The sequence below is a fragment of the Hemiscyllium ocellatum genome, chromosome 28, assembly GCF_020745735.1.
Source record: "Hemiscyllium ocellatum isolate sHemOce1 chromosome 28, sHemOce1.pat.X.cur, whole genome shotgun sequence".
NCBI lineage: Eukaryota > Metazoa > Chordata > Chondrichthyes > Orectolobiformes > Hemiscylliidae > Hemiscyllium > Hemiscyllium ocellatum.
Window position 1 is genome coordinate 9,601,561 of NC_083428.1, and position 19,917 is coordinate 9,621,477.

Here is a 19,917-nt window from a genome sequence, read left to right on the forward strand (position 1 = left end):
AACAAGTGGATACTGTTTAACAGACTGTGGAGATTTGATGTTTCTGTTTATACTTGTATATCTCTTGTTTCTCTACCAATTTTAAATTATTGGCTTTACAGTTGGAAGGATTTATCCTCTGCCTTGTTTCCTGGATCGTGGAACAAATCCCAGGTTGCCCGTAGCACACTAATGGGTTAAAGGGTAAAGGAGTGATTTTACGTGGATCCAACCACATAAAATTACTTTTATTTATCCATGCCAGTCAGCATTTGTCACAATTAGTTAGCACTGGGGATCTGCAAGTCTCCAAAGATATGCAACGAAGTGTTTAACAAAGATCAGGAAGTTCATAAAGAATACTGTCAGTTAGGATTTGAAAATGGGTGTGATGAGATTGACTGAGGTCCTTTGTAGTTTAAATGGTCTCTCATTTTTGTTCAGAACAGTGCAGGTATGGGTGAAGTGGATGATACTCTTGCTTTGAGTACAGAAGATCCTAGTCGTTGTCGATATTATATCATGGAGCTGTGCAGATGTCACCCAACGAGTACTTTTATTCACAATGCTCTAAAATGTCTGCTCCATGCTTCAGGTCTGGCACCCAAATCTTTTTAAAAGTTTGTTACCCTTCCTCCTGAGTTCACACCCAGGTTTGACCAATCAAGCACAGTGAGCATCAACAGTAATCAGACTCACGTAATAACACAGAATAATTAAACATCACAGTGTGGTTTCAAGCCGCAATTGAAGCTGCAAACACACCAATTCTAAGTGAATATACCCAGTGCAGGACTAAGGGAGTGCTACAATGTTGGGGATGCCATCTGCTCTCTCGGGTAGATGGAAATAATTCCAATGGGACGACTATCCACAATGATACTACTGTCGGGCGGGGGTGGGGGGGGGGGGGGGGGGGAAGTGTATCCTGAATAATGCTTATTCTTCAATTAAACCCATTAAAAATAGGTGAACTGATCATCATCACTTTGCTACTTTTCCCCAAATTGATCTGTTCAGGGATGTTATTACACACCTCTGAAGCAGGTGGGACTTGAACCCACACCCTGTCTCAGAGGCAGGGACACTATTGTTGCACCACAAGAGCCCAAGTCAGCACATTGCTGCTTTTGGGTTTAAATTAGCGACATGCTTCCTACATCCCAATGACAACTACTCTTCAAAAACACTTAGTTGAGGCCATTGTAGCTGGATGAGGGTGGGGGTTAGATGGAAGGGTAGTTGTGGAGGTGACAGATTAGGTTAGATTCCCTACAGTGTGGAAACAGTCCCTTCGGCCCAACCAGTCCACACCGACCCTCCGCAGAGTAACCCACCCAGACCCATTCCCCTCTGCATGATGCACCTAACACTGTGGGCAATTTAGCATGGCAAATTCACCTGACCTGCACATCTTTGGACTGTAGGAGGAACTGGAGTAACTGGAGGAAACCCACGCAGACACGGGGAGAATGTATAAATTCCACACAAACAGCCACCCGAGGCTGGAATCGAACCTGGGACTCTGGTGCTGTGAGGCAACAGTGCTAACCACTGAGTCACTGTGCCGCCCGTAATCTGATGATTCAGAGTCACCTAATCACCTAATGGGTGGCATGGTGGTCAGCACTGCTGTCCCACAGCGCCAGAGACCTGGGTTCAATTCCTGCCTCAGGTGGCTCTCTGTGTGGAGTTTGCACATTCTCCCTATGCCTGCGTGGATTTCCTCCGGGTGCTCTGGTTTCCTCCTACAATCCAAAAAAAATGTGCAGGTTAGGTGAATTGACCATGCTAAATTGCCTGTAGTGTTAGATGAAGGGGTAAATGTAGGGGAATAGGTCCGGGGTTGCGCTTCGGCGGGTTGGTGTGGACTTGTTGGGCTGAAGGGCCTGTTTCCACACTGTAAGTAATCTAAAAAATGACTTCAATTTATTTTGTTGAATCACAAAATTGTGATCTTTCTGCTGGTCAACTCATTCACAGTCTTGCTCGAACACACAAACATAACTTCCAGAAGCTCTCCTGCAAATATGGGACCAAAGGCATTCCTTAAGGAACAAGGTATTTAAAACACGGGACAGCCCTTAAAGTACAAGGCTGTTGGTTACCCGGAATGGGAAGCTTTGAAGAACAGTTCTGAGAAAGGACTCCATTCAGATTAGAAAGGTTAGCTCTTCTGTCTCTCTCCTCATTGATGTTGCCAGATCAAACAACCTTCTCTAACATTTCCTGTGTTTGTTGTGGAATTAATAATTGGAGCAGCTTGGTGACTCAGCACCAGGGACCCAGGTTCAATTCCACCCTTGGGTGACTGTCTATATGGAGATTACACATTCTCCCCATGTCTGCATGGGTTTCCTCCCACAGTCCAAAGATGTTCAGGTTAAGAGGACTTGCCATTGGAAATAAAAGGCTACAGGAATAAGGTAGGGGGCAGGTCTGGTTGGGATGCTCTTCACATGGTCAATATGGACTTGATGGGCCGAATAGCCTGCTTCCCCGCTATAGGGATTCTATGAAATCTAATAATTTCTACTGTAACATGTAGCAAAACAAACTTGCCCTTCTAAATGAAAATATACTCCATCTGATAAATATCTATTCAAGTTCCTGTACACAAAAATAGTCAATGCCCTTTTTCCATTTGTGCTCTGGTTATTGGCTCCTGTGCAGATTTTACACGGCAGTACCAGCAGTTATCTGCAGGTGGTGGCATTGAGCAGTTACTGCTGGTGGCTCAATGGCACCACCTGCAGAGCAGTGAAGGTACAACAGTTATTTCCATTCCCAAACCAACTTAATGGTTCAAAAGATTAAGAAAATGAACTAATCATTTGAGGAATATGGCAACACCAGACCACTTTTTCTTATCATTTGTTGACCATGAGACACTTGGGACATTTTCTTCAGCCAGTGGATAGTGAAGGTGTTTAATGACTCTCAAAGTAGGCATGGGGCTCCACAATTAGCCTAATGACAGTGAATAACACTGGCTTTTTTGCATCCAAATCAGGTTGGAGCATAGCTCAGGAGTTTAAAACTTGTGGCAGCCCCATGGCCCTGTTCTGCTCAGGGCTAGAGGTCACAAGTTCATGGTATATTGTAGGGGGAAAAAGACCATAAGACATAGGAGTGGAAGTAAGGCCATTCGGCCCATCGAGTCCACTCCGCAAAAGCCATCAGGAGTGGCCCTGTCGTCAGCACTGCAGCCTCTCAGTGCCAGGGACACAGGTTCCACGCCAGCCTTGGGTAACTGTGTGGAGTTTGCACATTCTCCCTATGTCTGTGCAAGTTTCCTCCCACAGTCCAAATCCATGCAGGTTAGGTGAATTGGCCAATCTAAGTTGCCCATAGTGTCCAGGGTAGGTGGATTAGTCATGGGAAGTGCAGGATTATGGGGAAGGGGTTGGTCTAAGTGGGATGCTGTTCAGAGGTTGGTGTGGACCCGATGAGCTGAATGGCCTGTTTCCACACTGTAGGAATTCCATGAGTTGCTGCAGCAAATTCTGTATATTACACAGATGTGTGTGAGAAACACAGGAGAGGCAAAGTGAGCTTCACTGTCTTCAGGCCTTTATCTGGAATAGGATGTGACATCACACATTGGCTACCACAGAGGCGAGGCCATCCAGCCCACACTGAATCTTGACAGAAGTGCTTCACCTTGGCCCCATTCTAACTGCTTTTGAGAGGCCTGCACAATCATTTCAGTGGAGGCTTCGACAGAAGGGACAGTAAAGGGGACTTTAGATCAGTTGTGTCCTATTGAATAGACATCAGGCCTAAGGGCAATAACCTATTCCAGGGTTTTATTGAATACCTTTTTAAAAGTCATGTTGAACCTACCTCCATCACAGTGCACTCCAGATCCCAACCACTCTGCTGAAAAGCTTTCCCTTATGTGGTTGTTTGGCAGTGAACTGGTGTCCTCTAACTCCTGAACCTTCTACCAGTTGGAAAGGTTTTCTCTACCAACTCTGCTTGCACTCTTAGAATCAAGCAGAAAGAGAAAGAAGGGGATGAGATTGAGAGAGAGGAAGAGTTTGAGTGCATGTGTTTGTGATGGGGAGGGTTGGGACTTAAAGGAATATCTTTCAACAGCACCCATAAGCAAAATAGCAAACCCAAACATCTCCAACCACATAGGAAAGACCTCAAAAGCACTTTCGCACAGTATTTTTTTTAATAGGCAAAGATTAGATGCCCATCTGATATCATTCCCGGAAAAAAAAAGCATTCTTAAAACCACGAGTACGCAAAAAAAAAACTCTAGTTACTAACAAAGGTTCTCAACATACAATTCATACAATACAACTATATGTACAGGCACTTTACACATCATTTTCACATATGTACACTTCAATATATTATTATATAGACAATTTGCATTCTGTGGGTATACACATTCACTACATGAGGGTTATTGCTAAGACAAGACATGCCAGGTAAGTGAGGGCTGTCTGGTGACAGGATGGAGCTCCATTCCGACCCTCCTCAGTCCTGGGTGAACTGTGCAATTTGAGAACATTGAGGTGCAGTGCTTTCAGGTCCTCCAAGGCCCCATGGGCGGCCATGGAGAATGCCGGGTCCCCTGTCGTCAGGAGGTCGAAGACACAGGACTGGAAGTACACGTCCTCCACCTGGAGGATCTCCCGGCACTTGGCTGTTGCGCTTTCCACCGTGTATGCCTGGTGGGGGCGCTGCAGCCTGGCACCGGATGGCCTCCTGGGTAGCGTGTGCTCCTTGATAAGCTCGTTACGGGGGCAGCCATGCAGGCAGAGCTGCAGGCACACGTTCTCATCCGCGTAGTTCAAAGTCTCTTCGGGGACCCTGATGGCAAAGGTCAGGTAGTCACCCACCTGGCGCACAATGATGGTGGTGCCAATATAGTGGGCTTGGATTTCCACCTGGGCACTGCCCGCCTTCTCAAGTATTCTCAGGCTGTTCTCACCTTCCTTCTCACTACCACCTGTCGTACCATCCACAAACGCCGACGGAAGGTCATCTGTGGTCGCTTGATAAACCTTCTGCTCTGTGCAGCCCTGAAAGCTCTTGAATATGATTGTAATCTGCAAAATAAAAAAAGCAAGAGGTCAGAATTAATAAAAGATACCTCAAAATTTCTGAAGTAATTGACGAACACAAATTCACAGTCCCTTGTACATTAGAGGGATTATGGGTAACTGGGTTAGCAAAGGCCAAAACAAAACAACATGGGGGCTCAGTGGTTAGCACTGCTGCCTCAGAGCGCCAGGGACGCGGGTTTGATTCCCGCCTCCGGCAACCGTCTGTGTGGAGTTTGCGCATTCTCCCCGTGTCTGCGTGGGTTTCCTCCAGGTGCTCTGGTTTCCTCCCACAATCCAAAGATGTGCAGGTCAGTTGGATTGACCATGCTAAATTGCCCATAGTGTTAGGTGCATTAGTCAGAGGGAAATGGGCCTGGGTGGGTTACTCTTCAGCGGGTCGGTGTGGACTGGTTGGGCCGAAGGGCCTGTTTCCATGCTGTAGGGAATCTAATAAAATAAAATAGATGAATGGCCTCTTGTCGTGCTGAGTCATTCCATGTTAAAAGGTGGCATGACTAGACAGAATGAACGGAGAGCCAATGGAACATGAGGAGGCAATCAAAAATCTAGTTAACGGCATCTAGAGAGTGCGGAGTCCACAACATTGAACATTTGAGAAGTTATCGTTCTTCAAGCTAAAGGTAATAGAATGAAAGCAAGAACAGGGTATCGAGTTGGATGATCAGCCATGATTAAATATATGATACTGAATGGTGCAGCAGACCTGAAGGGCTGAATGGCTAAGTCCTGCACCCATTTTCTAGGTTTTGAGAAGAGTGAGAGCAAAATCAAGAGAATGAGGCTGCCATTTATGGAGATTAAGAAAATTTGAGATTGATGGAACAAGGCCCATACAATTTGTATCCCGGAACATCTCTCATGATAGCTGACCAATCTGAGATATCAGCCTCAGAAATTCACTTAGCAAGTCACTAACTTTTAAAACATTTAGAAGAGATATGCTATAATGTGAAAAGCCCATCACATTGTAACCCGCGGGAGACCTCAATTACTGATGGTCGGATGTTCATTTGAACCAAGGAACCCTTTTTTCTACAAAAAGCTAACGTCTCGGTTAAAAATTAATTACTGTTGGAGTGGATTGTCGCTACTTCAAAACATCTTACTATTGTTGCGAAGAAAATCGTACTGAAATGGAATGGATAATAATCCATGGTCTGTGAAGGCTTTATCCTGAAGGATTCAGTCACACCTGAACACCGAACAAAAGCTTCACATTGTTTGGATCCAGCAAGTTACAGTAGACTTTGTTTTAACCAGCATTTGACAAACTGGTAGAGACCATATAACTCAAACACCTCCAAGTTTTATTGCGTTATCACAATCTCTGCCAGGAAGGTGCAAGTAAGAAGACAATCTGCCAATAAGTTTTATTCAAGGCAAAGTTGCATTAAGTGATTTGTGCTGTAATTAAAGTATAACACACATAGATACACCCCCCTCCACATTACATTTTTTTAACTTAGTGTTTTTCATTGATTATGTGGCTCTCTTGATCAACTGGAATGTTTGATCAACAGACACATTCCTGGTCCCATACATGCTGGTTAATAAAAGGCTTGCTGCAGTTTTCTTAAAGTTTCTGTCTTTATGGTCTGGGAAAAGGAGGGAACTGGTCCTCAGATTGGACAGCTAGGAGTATCTGGATAAGCTAAAATTTGTCAACTCTTTAGATTCAAGTCAAGTCTTCTACAATGTTAGAACATATCGGCACTTAGAGTCTATTTGATGCAACCCTACAGCAATTAATTAACTAGCAGCATTAAATATCGTTGTTTAATTGCTGAGCGACAGCAGCTGGCAAAACAAATCATTATTTAAAACTGCTTGCTGCAACAAGTGTGCTAGGAACTCTAAACTCCCATTTCAAAGACCGTTTTTCTGGAGTATCGACTTCATAGACATAGATCATGGGCCTCTGCACCCACAAGTCTGATTAATTTTGCACAAGGCACTTACAAGAACAAATTGCATCGACCTGTGTAGAATCGACGGGGCAGAACAGGTCATTCAACCCATGTGCTAATTCCACAGATAAAAGAAAAGTGATTGGATGGAAGACTGTCGCTGGCAAGACCAGCGTGTGCTGCCCATCACTAAGTTGCCTTGAATAGAAGGGATTGCTCAACCCTTTCAAAGGGCTGTTAAGAGTCACCCACATTCTCACGCTTATGTTCCATACCATTCACTTCCAGTGCTCTAGCACATCCTTTTATATCCTTCTCCCTCTCTTGTTTATCCTTAAATGCATATTTACCTCAACCAGTCAGCAAGCTCCACATTCTCCCCCCTCCCCATCCCCCCCTCCAAAAGTTAGTCCTGAATTCCTTGTTGGACCTGCTTCTATTTATGACCCCAAATTTTGGACAAAATCCCCAGAGATTCCATCCAGATTACAACCAATCACTGAGGAGGCGACAGGAATTGAAGACAGTCTTTCCCAAACCTTTCTGCTCTGAATAAAATGGAATGCCAGTAAGGAAGGAGTAGAATTGTGGGGAAGGATTCCTGGTTTTGATTGGGTGGTTCACGCTCAAGGTTTTAGGAATAGCAACCACTAACATGGAGTACAGGAGGTGAAAAGTAAGGTCATTCATGGATAACGAAGCCCCATTGCTTTACTGTCAAGGTGGTGCAATAGAATCTGACTCGATTTGAATAAGTTTCCAATAATTTGTGGTGGATGACCTTTGCCTGCTTGGGATTTAATCAATGAAGCACTCAGACTAACATTGTTTTTTTGACAGGTGCATAAATACTCATCTTCAGCATCAACTTCAAATATTCAAATCATGATGGATACATGAAGATGGACTGGAACAACTCAGGAAGGTGGCCCATCACCAACCACTCAAGAATGATTAGGACTGAGGGACAAATGCTGGCTTGCCTAGCAATCTCCAATCCCTTGAATGAACAAAAGTAATTAATAATGTGTTAGTTGACAAGGTGGCCTTGCAAGGAAATAGTGTTACCAGACCTAGAGAGTGAAATAGCTATTGGCCTGCCTATTCACAATAAAACAAAATACTGATGCACTTTCCTATCCCTGGAAAAACTTTCCGCTGTTTCGGGTAAAGTCTCCCATGAATGGAGATAAAGACTCTATCCAGGACAAACAAATGAGGAGCAGCCTGATTCTGTGGACAAATTGGAGAAGATTGCAACGGCCTTATAGTCAAATGTGTGGATTGCACAGAGTGTGTGGTGGTTTGAATCTTGAGTTATAAAATAGATTCAATTCACTTTTGTGCAAGGAAAACATCTCTGCAAATAGTTTGGTTTCGGGGTCCATTGATTCATTTAGTCAGGATAAGCTCGTCTGTGTCAACGCTTCTTTTTCTAAAAAGACAGTGGGCACCTTGGCTAATATCTCACTTGCTTCTCATCAGAGAGGTTGCCAATGATCATTGTTATGATCAATAACCTCAAAAGACTCTCACACAGACTAAAGTGCTGTATGCTGATTGTTCCAGGGTTCTTGGAGTACAGTGATAGTATCTGAGCCAGGAGACCTTGGTTAAAGCCCCCCCCCCCCGCTTCAGGGTTGCGTCATAACATCTCTCTCAACAAGGTGATTATAAAATATCTATTTCACATGAGATTTGGATAAATTAAGCTTCCAATTTAATACTTGCATTTGTATAGCGCCTTTCACGCCACAAGGTTATCCCATTGTGCTTCACAGCCAGTGCCATCCCTGTCACAGCACACTGAATTCCCATAGTTTATACACAAAGAGATCATGACCAGATCACCTACTTTAATGATAGGTCTCAGCCAAAGTTCCCAGAAATAAAAACCCTGTCCCCTTTGAATTAAGCAGCATTTTGTCTTATATGGCCACAGAACAGATAGGAGTCTGGTTAACATCTCAGATGAAAGATGACAGCTCTCAACATGTGGGCGGTTCAGTGGTTAGCACTGCTGCCTCACAGCACAAGAGACCTCAGTTCGATTCCAGCCTGGGGTGACTGTGTGGAGTTTGCACATTCCTCCTGTGTGAGTTTTTGCTCCAGTTTTGTCCCACAGTCCAAAGATGTGCAGGTTAGGTGGATTAGCCTTGTTAATGCGTCCATTGTGTTCAAGGGAGATGGATTAGCCATGGGAGATGCAGGGTTATAGGGTTGGGTGTGGGTCTGGGTGGGATGCCATTCAGAGATTCAGTGTGGACTCCATGGGCCACACTGTAGGGACTATGATCAACAGTGCAGCACTGGGACAGTTAACCTGGATTACACACTCCTGTGTCAGGAGTAGGACTGGAATCCACAACTTTCCACCTCATCAGGTGGGAATGTTACCAATTAGGTACAATTGATATACAAATTACTGTGTCAGTTAACTTAACATCTCTGAACATCCAACACACTGCTGATGCTTTAAAGTTTACACTCATCAGGATAAATGCAAGATGCCAAATTACACCAATTTATACTGGAGGGGAAATGGAGGCCAAATTCACCAACTGAAGTGTTGCCGTGCAGTAAGCAACAGGGAACTTTAAACTCCTGAGAACCCCAGGTAATTAAAATAAAATATAGGTACAAGGATTCGAACATATTCCTCTTGTTTGCAGGGAGTGGGCATGGATGCTGCTTCTAGCAAATAAAATAGGCCACATTATGAGCTCAACCAAGTATCTTAATTTGGTTGTTACTGCAGTTAGTAGCACACTTGCCTGTTCAGCAAGTACCATCCAAATCATAGAACATAACAGAACAACATAGGCCCTTTGGCCTTTGATGTTGCACCAACCTGCAAAACCAATCTAAAGCCCATCTATCCTACACCATTCTATTATCATCCATATGTTTATGGAATGACCATTTAAATGTCCTTAATGTTGGAAGTCCACTACTGCTGCAGGTAGGGCATTCCATGCCCTTATGACTGAGTAAAGGACCTACCTCTGACATCTGACCGATATCCATCACCCCTCAAATTTAAAGCTATGCCCCGCGTACTAGTCATCACCACCTGTCTACTCTTTCTAACCCTCTGATCATCCTGTATACCTCTATTAAGTCACTGCTTAACCTTCTTCTCTCTAATGAAAACATCCTCAAGACCATCAGCCTTTCCTCATAAGGCCTTCCCTCCATACCAGACAGTATCCTGGTAAACCTCCTCTGCATCTTTCTAATGCTTCCACATCCTTCCTATCATGGAATCATACCTGGTCAGAGACATTCGCTTCTGGGTTTTGCAGCTTATACTGTGCTTATTGTGAACAACCCTACCCAGCATGTCAATGCTTTGGCATTATGTCTCTGTTCTCAACAACAGTCCATCTGTTCTTGGAACCATTTAAGCGTACATTGTCTTTAGGGTTACCACCTCTCCCAACCTTTTAGGTAGCAACTTCCAGAGACCTACAACCCGCTGGGTGCAAAATCATTTGCTCTAATCTTGGCTAAACCTTCTGCTCCTTACTTTAAAACTGTGCCCCTGGTTATTGACCCCTCACCCACCCTGTCTATGGCACTCAGAACTTGACACACCTCATCTTGGAGTACAGGAAAAAGGATGTCTTGCTGCAATTATACATGGCCTTGGTGAGACCAAACCTGGAATAGCGTGCACAGCTTTGTTCTCCTTATCCAAAAGATGGATGTTCTTACTATAGAGGGAGTCCAGCGAAGGTTTACCGAATTAAATCCTGGGGGAGCAGGACTGATGTAGGAGGATTGAGTCAGTTAGGATTCTATTCAATGGGAGTTTAGAAAACTAAGATGGAAATTGCATAGAAACCTATAAAATTCTAACAGTGCTAGACAGGTTAGATGCAGGATAGTCCCGATGGTGGGGGAGTCCAGAACCAAGGGTCATAGATAAGGATAAAGAGTAAACAAGGAGAAATTTCTTCACCTGGAGAGTGGTGAGCCTGTGGAATTCACAACCACAGAAAACAGTCAGGGCAAAAACAGCATCTTTTCATGAATGAGATAGATTTAGCTCTTATGGCTAAAAGGATCATGGGTTGCTGGGGCTGGAGGAGACATTTAAGGTATGGAGCATGATCATATTGTGGTGCACCATGTTCGAGGGCGAAAGGGCTTACTTGTCCTCCTATCGTCCGTATTTTAATCAAATCCAACCTTTGTTCCCCGCGTCCCCACCCCCCAGCCCACCAAGCCTTCTCTGCTCTCAGGAAAAGAACTCCAGTCTATCTGGTTTCTCTTCATAACTGAATCAGTCTATCCCAGGCAGCATGCAAAACAAGTAGGAATAGCAGGCCATTCAGCCCCCTCGAGCCTGCTAGGCTATTCAACAGGATTGCGGTTAATCTGACATTCCTCAATTTCTCGGTAATCCTTCATTGCCCCATACATACACACAAGGACTCTGCCCCCACTTAGCTTCAAAGACACTCCAAATCAGGAGAAATTTCTCATTTCTGTCTTAAATTGGCACTCCTTTATTCTGAGACTATGCCCTGTGGTCCTCGACCCTCTTCCAAGAGGGAAACATTCTCTCAACATTTATCTCACCGAGCCCTTGAAGAATCCTGTGTTTCAATGATATCACCTCTCATTCTTGTAAATTCCAGTGAACAGGGTTCCAACTTATTTAGCCTTTATTCACAAAATAATCCACACCAGGGACCATCCTAGTGAACCTTCTCTGAATGGCCTTCTGTGAAATAATATCCTCCTTTAAATAAAGGGGAGAAAAACCTCAGAACTGCAGATGTTGTCTTCACCAGCACATCCTGGTGAATCCCCTTTGCAACAATCCCACCCTTCCTTTTGGAAAGGACATTTGGAAACCAGATGAGATGGTTACAATAAGAGTTGCCATGGTCACCGTTACAAAAACAAGTTCAATGCTCCAGATTGTATTAATTGAAATTAAATTCCAAAAGCTGTTGATATGAACCAATGTCCCAAAAAGACCTCTACATTCAGGCAATACCTTCCTTCTTAACATCAGATATTTGGCTTGAACTCTGGTATTAAGCAGCACTGAACAGGCAGTGCCCAGCCTCCCAGCAAACCACACAGTTTAACACTACTCCAGGCCATCGGGGAGGGGAGGATGGGGGGGTCCCATAATTAAGCCTGGAATGTTGGAGATCGGAGGCAGTGTGCGAGGAAGAAGGGACAACTCAGACTCTGGATTCCTTCTGGGTTTCAAACAATAAAGCAGCTCGATTATGAAGCTGGGAGAAAGTGAGAACTACAGATGCTGGAGATCAGAGTTGAGAGTGTGGTGCTGGAAAAGCACAGCATCAGAGAAGCAGGAGAGTTGATATTTCAGGCAAAAGCCCTTCATCAAGAACGAGGTTGTGAGCTGAGGGGGTGGAGAGATAAATGGAAGGGGTGAGGCTGGGGGGAGGTAGCTGAGAGTGCGATAGGTATACAGAGGGCGGGGCAATGGTGATAGGTCAGAGAGGAGGGTGAAACAGATAGGTGGGAAGGAAGATGGACAGGTAGGGAGGGTCATGAGGGCACTGCTGAGTTGGAAGTTTGGAACTGAGATAAGGTGGGGAGAGGGGAAATGAAGAAACTGCCAGGCGTCAGGTGGTGAGGGGGAGGGAAAAGAGGTCACCGATGGAAGAGGCCCAGGACCTGCATGTCCTTGGTAGAGTAGGAGGGGGAGTTGAAGTGTTCGGCCATGGGGCGATGGGGTTGGTTGGGGCGGGTGTCCTGGAATTGTTCTCTGAAGTGCTCTGTGAGTAGGATTCCTGTCTCCCCAACGTCAAGGAGACTGCATCGGGAGCAACGGATACAGTTAATGACATGTGTGGAAGGCTCCTTTGGGCCTTGGACAGAGTGAGGGGGGAGGTGTGGGAGTAGATTTTGCAATTCCTGTAATGGCAGGGGAAGGTGGGGGCATGGATCTGACAAGGGAGTTGCGGAGGGAATGGTCTTTATGGAAAGCGAATGGGGGTGGGGAGGGAAATATATCTCAGGTGGTGGTTTCTGTATGTAGGTAGCAGATGTTGCGATGTATATGGAAGTTGGTGAGGTGGAAGGTGAGGGAGGATAGGGATTATGTCCTTTTTATGGTTAGAGGATGGGGTTCAAGGGCAGAGATGTGGAAGTGGATGAGATGCACTGGGGCATCATTGACCATATGGGAGGGGAAATGGAGGTCTTTGAAGGAGTCCATCTGTTCTGTAGTGGAACTGGTCCTCCTGGGAGTAGATGCAGTGAAGGCAGAGGAATTGGGAATAAGGAATAGCATTTTTACAGGAGACAGGGTGGGAGGAGTTGTAGCCCAAGTAGCTGTGGGAGTTGGTGGGTTTGTAGAAGATGTCAGTGTTGAATCGGTCACCATTGATGGAGATGGAGAAGTCCAGGAAGGGGAGGAAGGTGTCTGAGATGGCCCAGATGAACTCAAGGTTGTGGTGGAGTGTGTTGGTGAAGTTGATGAACTGTTCAACCTCTTTATGGGAGCATGAGATGGTGCCAATGCAGTCATCAATGTAGCAGAGGAAATGGTGGGGAACGGTACCAGTGTAACCTTGGAAGGTGGGCTATTCCACGTAACCAACAAAGAGACAGGCAGAGCTGGGCCCATGTGGGTGCCCATGGCCATCCCTTTTGTCTGGAGGCAGTGAGAAGATTCGAAGGAGAAATTATGGAGGGTGAGGACCAATTCAGCCATACGAGTGTGTCGATGGAGGGGCACTGGTGGGGACACCGGGAGAGGAAGAAACGGAGGGTTTGGAGGCCTTTGTCATGGCGGATATTTGATCATGAAGCCAACTTCCTACCATGAGACAAGGGAGGCAAGTGCCTGTAGAACTGGTGGGATTGTCATGCTTCTAGGGGCAAAAGGGGGATTATAGGATGGGGTAGGTGGGTGTGGGATGGGGGGGAGAAAATCAAGAGCAGGCTGGCACCTTGCCAGATGCTGGGTGAGCTGCTGACTGACGTGCACAAGGACCCACCTTGGAACAGTAACTACGTTCACACACTGACACACATGTTTCCACAGGTAATGTTTTAAAGTTGTGAAAAGCTCTTGTGTAACTCTCCAACACACTGCCTTTTTAATGCTTGTTGATACTGGAGTTCAGCCCAACTATCTAACATGGGCAACTGTATCAGCCTGAATATAGGGTCAGGGAGGGGGAGCAAGAACTGTAGTACTTCAAAAATCTTCCTGCAAGGTCCTAAGATTATAACCATTTCAATGTCTAACACATCATCTGAGCCACAGACACACTCAGTGGTGGTGGTGGTGGTGAGGGGGTGGGGGGGGGGTGGGGGGTTGGTTATGAGGAGAAAGAGACACACAGACAGAGAATGACAGAGGGGGAGACACACACATAGGGAGAAGAAAAACACTTTGGTGGGGGCCAAAAGTGGGAGTCAATCAATACTGCAAGCGAAAACAGGTTGTATATGGGGAGGTGGGGATCTGGTCTATGACCTGCTCCCCCTCTTCCACGTCCTGAATATTGGAGAGGAAGGGGTAGCTGATTCTCACTGGTGAAGACATCCTAACCCATGTGGCTGGATGTTATACCCAGGACAAAGCACCAACACAGCCCAGAAGGGCATGCAGTATTGTGACCTGCCATGCTGAGAAAAAGCAATGTACCACAAGGGGGCACAAAGATTAGATTACTTACAGTGTGGAAACAGGCCCTTCGGCCCAATAAGTCCACACCGACCCGCCGAAGCGCAACCCACCCATACCCCTACATTTACCCCTTACCTAACACTACGGGCAATTTAGCATGGCCAATTCACCTGACCCGCACATCTTTGGACTATGGGAGGAAACCGGAGCACCTGGAGGAAACCCACGCAGACATGGGGAGAACGCGACATCTCCTTTGCTTCACAGCCTTAGACAGGGGCAAATGGTCATCTTGCCACTGGCCTACAAGCTAATGCTTCGGGGAGATGGGTTCAAATCCCACCATAGCAGATCACAAAATCTAAAGACAATAAAAATCTGCAATTAAAACAAAAACTGGCCTAATATTGATTGTGTAACCATCGCTGATTATTGTAAATCCCCCCCAAGGTTCACTGATGCCCTTCAGGGAAGGAAATTTGCCATTGTTACCTGGTCTGACCTACATGTGACGTCAGGCCCACGCCAATCGAAGGAAGATAATTAATTCAACCTGAAAAGTCCTTCAGGATCACTAACTAGGCCTGAACAGATCTTACTCCATCTTACTCTGCACCTCAGGTTTCTGAAGAGCGCCATAGTGATTTGCCCAGCTACCTCCAGTTCCAATCAGACGTTATATATGGGTGTTGCCCCTGTACCATGCACCAGTACCCACAAGCCTTCTGCTCTTCACATGAACCAACCTCCTCCATAGCATTTGGACCATCAGAGCACAACGCCTCTTTAATCAGCTGTACTACACCAAGTTTGTGTACTTAGTTTCTGGTCAAGCAAAATATCTTGCAGGAATATTAAAACAGTCTCGGTTTACCATGTTTATAGACCTGACTTGCACATCTAGTCAACTTAATAAATTGAAACAAACTCAAGTGTTAACCAAAGAGATAACAGAAGGATGGCGATGGAGTCAATGAGAGTAAACCTTTATCCAGCAGTTGTGGTGAATTGGAGGCCATAAGAGATTCAATGCAAGAAACTGGGTAGGAATATGCAAGAGAAAATATTTCAGAGTTGGGAAACAAATTCAGTTCCAGGATTTGAGATGGAGGAAGAACTTTGTCAACATTCAAGTTTAGAAGGGATGGAAGGATATGAAATCAGGGAGGAAAAGTAGACAAAGCGCAGAAATAGAAAAATGGGAGGAGTAGGCCATTCAGCCCTTCAAACTTATTCAGTGTGATCATGGCTGATCAGGAGTTTGCAAGCACTGCAGATGCTGGAGTGGCCTGAAGAAAGGTCTGCTCTGAAATGTTGACTCTCCTGCTCCTCAGATGCTGCCTGACCTGCTGTACTTTACCCAGATCCACCCTTTATCAACTCATGGCTTATCATCCAACTCTGTTCCCACTGCTGCCCAATACCCTTTGACCCCTTTAGCCTTAAGAACCTTCAACGCTTTGGCCTCAACCACTTTCTGTGGTAGAAGATTCCAACACGCTCTGGGTGAAGAAATTTCTCATTTCAGTCTGAAATGGCCACCCTTGCATCTGTGATCCCTGGTTCTGGACTCCCCTGTAATCTAGAACATGTTTCTTGCATCAACCAATCTTGAAGACCATTCAGACACCAATCTAGGCTGAATGAATATCTTTTTAACACATTGCAGCTTCTAAACATTGTTTTACGTCTTTAATTATCTGCATATGCTTCACAGGGATCAGTGTTTGCTTACTGCAGGAGGTGGGGTCCACACCCAAAACATGTGGTTACAGTGGCTGTGACATCACGACATTCCACCAGAAACTGTGGGACAGCAAAATGCAGAAGAACCCAACTGCTCACTCCAAAAAACTGCATCACGAAAGACATTGATGCAATAAACCCACCTAAACTCTTAAAAGGCAACACATATTGTGCGATTGCAAAATTCAAGTTCAAACAGATTCATCATGCAACCCATTACCAGCTCTCCGAACACGACACCGTTTAATAAAATATTAAACATGTGCAATTTATATCAATTCGATAATGCAAATGGGACCTGCTGGCAGCTTGCGTTACAACTCATCAGCTTAACAAAAATGGATCTTGGATTTAAAATTAACTGATTTAGCATCAATTTTTGCCATTTGTAGGAGGAAATTCGAAACATCTTCCATCCTGTGTGTGTGTAGAAGTGCTTGCATAAAGCAAAATCAATCTCGCCATGAGACTTCACTTGTAAAATCAATATCATGGACCGATTTTCTCCCAACATCCTGCTACTCAGCCAGGCGTTACCTGCGGAGCCCAGATGACGTGCTGCAATACTCAGCCAGAGATGCTAATACGAGGAGACTAGCTCCACTCACTGCTCACAACGTGGTCTCCTCTGCACTGGGGAAACAAAGCGCAGACTGGGTGACCGCTTTGCAGGACATCTACATTCTGCCCACAAACACTGAGCTTCCAGCTGCCTGTCACTTCAACACACCGCTGTTCCCTGGCCAACATTTGTCTCAGGCTTGCTGCAGTGTTCCAAAAAAGCTCAGGGCAAACTGGATGAACAACACCTCACTTTCCACATGGGGACCCTGCAGCCCCCCAGACTCAATACTGAGTTCAATAATTTTAGGGCCTGAACTCTCCATGTCCTAGCCCCCTAACCCACACACCAGGCCTTGTTATCTCATTACACATTACCTATTGTTAGCCAAAGTTAAAAATCACACCATGCCAGGTTATAGTCCAACAGGTCTATTTGGAAGCACTAGCTTTTGGAGTGCTGCTCCTTCATTAGATGAACCACCTGATGAAGGAGCAGCGCTCTGAAAGCTAGTGCTTCCAAATAAACCTGTTGGACTATAACCAGGTGTTGTGTGATTTTTAACTTTGTCCACCCCAGTCCAACACTGGTACTTCCACATCATATTGTTAATCATTCAGTTTCCATTAACAGCTATTCAGCCTCCTGGCCAGATTGTTATCCACTCCTTTGTCTGTCCAACTGTTCTCTCTGTGGGCACTATCCCCACTTATCGTTTACTCCTCCTCCCCCCCGCCCATCCTATCCTCTGCATATAATTCCACATTTTCCTAGCTACCATCAGTTCTGAGTAAGGACCATCGAAATGTTAACTCTGATTTATCTTCACAGATGCTGCAAGGTCTTCTGAGCTTTTCCAGCAATTTCTGTATTTCAAATTTACAGCATGCAGAGTTCTTTTTTGCTTGTATAAATTATAAATTTGCACTTGCACCATACAGTTTGACTAAGGCACAGGGTCACAGTGATAGGAACTGGTCCATTAAATATTAATGCAAAGTTGCTTTTTTTTGAAAAGCTTACTTCTCAATTCAAACTCTCATGAATGCAAACATTTTTCCTTACACAAATTTTCACTTTGCAGTGTTAAGTAAGCTGCTTAATTCAAACAACAGGAATGATTTGCAGTGAACTGTACTGCCTATTGAGAACGTGGTCAGAAACTGCGCCCTTTAAAGAAAGTTCAGATATTTGATACGAAGGAACGAGACTAAAAAAGCAACACGGGCGCACAGAAAATATATTTTTTAAAAACACACTTGAAAAGGTCCATTAAGAAGCAGAAACATCTGCGTTCAAGCAGAGCCTGAATGGTACGGGGAGTTTGAATGCAGTGCCTAGACATGAATACAGCTTGGGCTGACTGCATTCAAACAGAGATTGGTTCTTAGGGGAGTGAGTGCGGGACCATTTCCCAGAGGACCAGAATCCACAGCACAAAACTGCTTATTCACCACTAATTGGAAGCTCGTTTGTGTTACCAATTTAGTACTGCAGGGTCCCTCATCCCAATGGAGAGAAAGTAAAATTGGCAAATATCCAGTTTTTGGCTTGACATAGCCGTAAAAATGCTGCTTCTGTTCACGTCCCATGTAAAAAGAGAAAGATTTCAACAGCGTGCAGAAATCCCTTCTCTCTCACCAGAGATTATGGAATTGCTTCAGTAACTTCAGACTTTAGGCCCTACCCCCGCATTTTGGTTTTGATTCCACACCCTTTGTTGACTGGGTCTTTTAGCTCCCCACCCCCCCACCCCCAGTGTTCTTTATTCTCACCTTTTGAAAGCATATGCTTAGAAATCAATTTGAAAGCCCTATCGTATCCTTAAACCGCTGTTGTCTGCAAGTAATCTCCTGCTTCTGTGTCCATTTGTTTGCATACCTCCTTTGCTAACAGGGAGTCTGTTAATTCTGCAATTGCCTCAGAGAAATTAATTATGCAGTTCAAAAGCACTACAGTATCTGCGGCATTTGTGCTTATAGTAGTTGACTGAACTTTCTCTGGATTGAAGCATGCATCGTTCCATTGTGGAATTACTCTGCTTCATAGAAAGAGAGAGAGAGAGAGAGAGATCAAACCCATAGATCATTTGTGACTATAGTTGTAAAAAGTTAATTAAACTGTTGTCATGGCTTTAGAAAATAAAGCACATTGAGGACAAGGGATAGATTTTACCAGAACCTGAGAGTACTGGGCGACAGGCCACTACTTTCAAAAAAGTACGATAGCTAGATTAAAAATACTCCCACGTGTACAACTGTGGCAAGAACTGTCTGTAATATTGATCTGCAAAACCTTCCCACAAGGAGGAGATCCGCGACTGTTGGAATGCTGGGGTCCAGGACTTAAAAGACCCACAAAAAAAAAGTCTCGAGGGCCAACTTCCTCCATTCCCTTGTTAGCTGTCCACTGGCATTGGCGAGCTTGTGGTGGCGGGAAAGCACAGCAGGTCAGGTAGTATCCGAGGAGCAGGAGAATCAAGGTTTCGGGCATAAGCCCTTCATCAGAAAGGAGGCTTGTGAGCCAAGGGGGTGGAGAGATTAATTGGGTGGGGGAAGGTAGCTGACAGTGTGATAGGTGGGGGAGAAGGTGATAGGTTGGAGAGGAGGGTGGAGTGGATTGGTGGGAAAGATGACGGACACGTCGTGACTTGTAGAGAGAGGCAAACTTCTTTAAGGTAAGCATCCTTGGAAGATGCTTCACAGTAAGGCATTGCCCTATCACTGCTACCTATCCATTGTTTTTTTTTAAATGGCCGGGGGGGTATATCAGCAATTGCAGCAGGCTCCCTTCTGCCTCAGAATCTTAAGTTCAAGGCCCATTCTAGTCCAGCACTGAGGGAGTACTGCACTCTCAAGGCAGGCCATCTTCTGAACGAGACACTCAAGAGGCTGGAAAAAATCCTTGGCATTTTCAGAAAAGAAGAGCAGCCCTCCTTGATGTCCTCGAAAACACGGACCATTAGCTCACTGCTGTTTGTGGGAGCTTGCTGTTTGCAAATTG

The 19,917-nt window shown here is 45.1% G+C and overlaps 1 protein-coding gene across 1 annotated transcript in view; it reads right to left on the bottom strand.

The window, feature by feature from the left end:
* Positions 1–1,826: 1,826 nt before the first annotated feature.
* Positions 1,827–19,917, bottom strand: part of rgmd (RGM domain family, member D) — a 29,119-nt gene continuing 11,028 nt past the window's right edge. Inside the window, exon 3 of the mRNA XM_060845973.1 lies at positions 1,827–5,048. Coding sequence (XP_060701956.1) covers positions 4,389–5,048 — 660 coding nt within the window. The 3' untranslated portion in view covers positions 1,827–4,388. The remainder of the gene's footprint in view (positions 5,049–19,917) is intronic.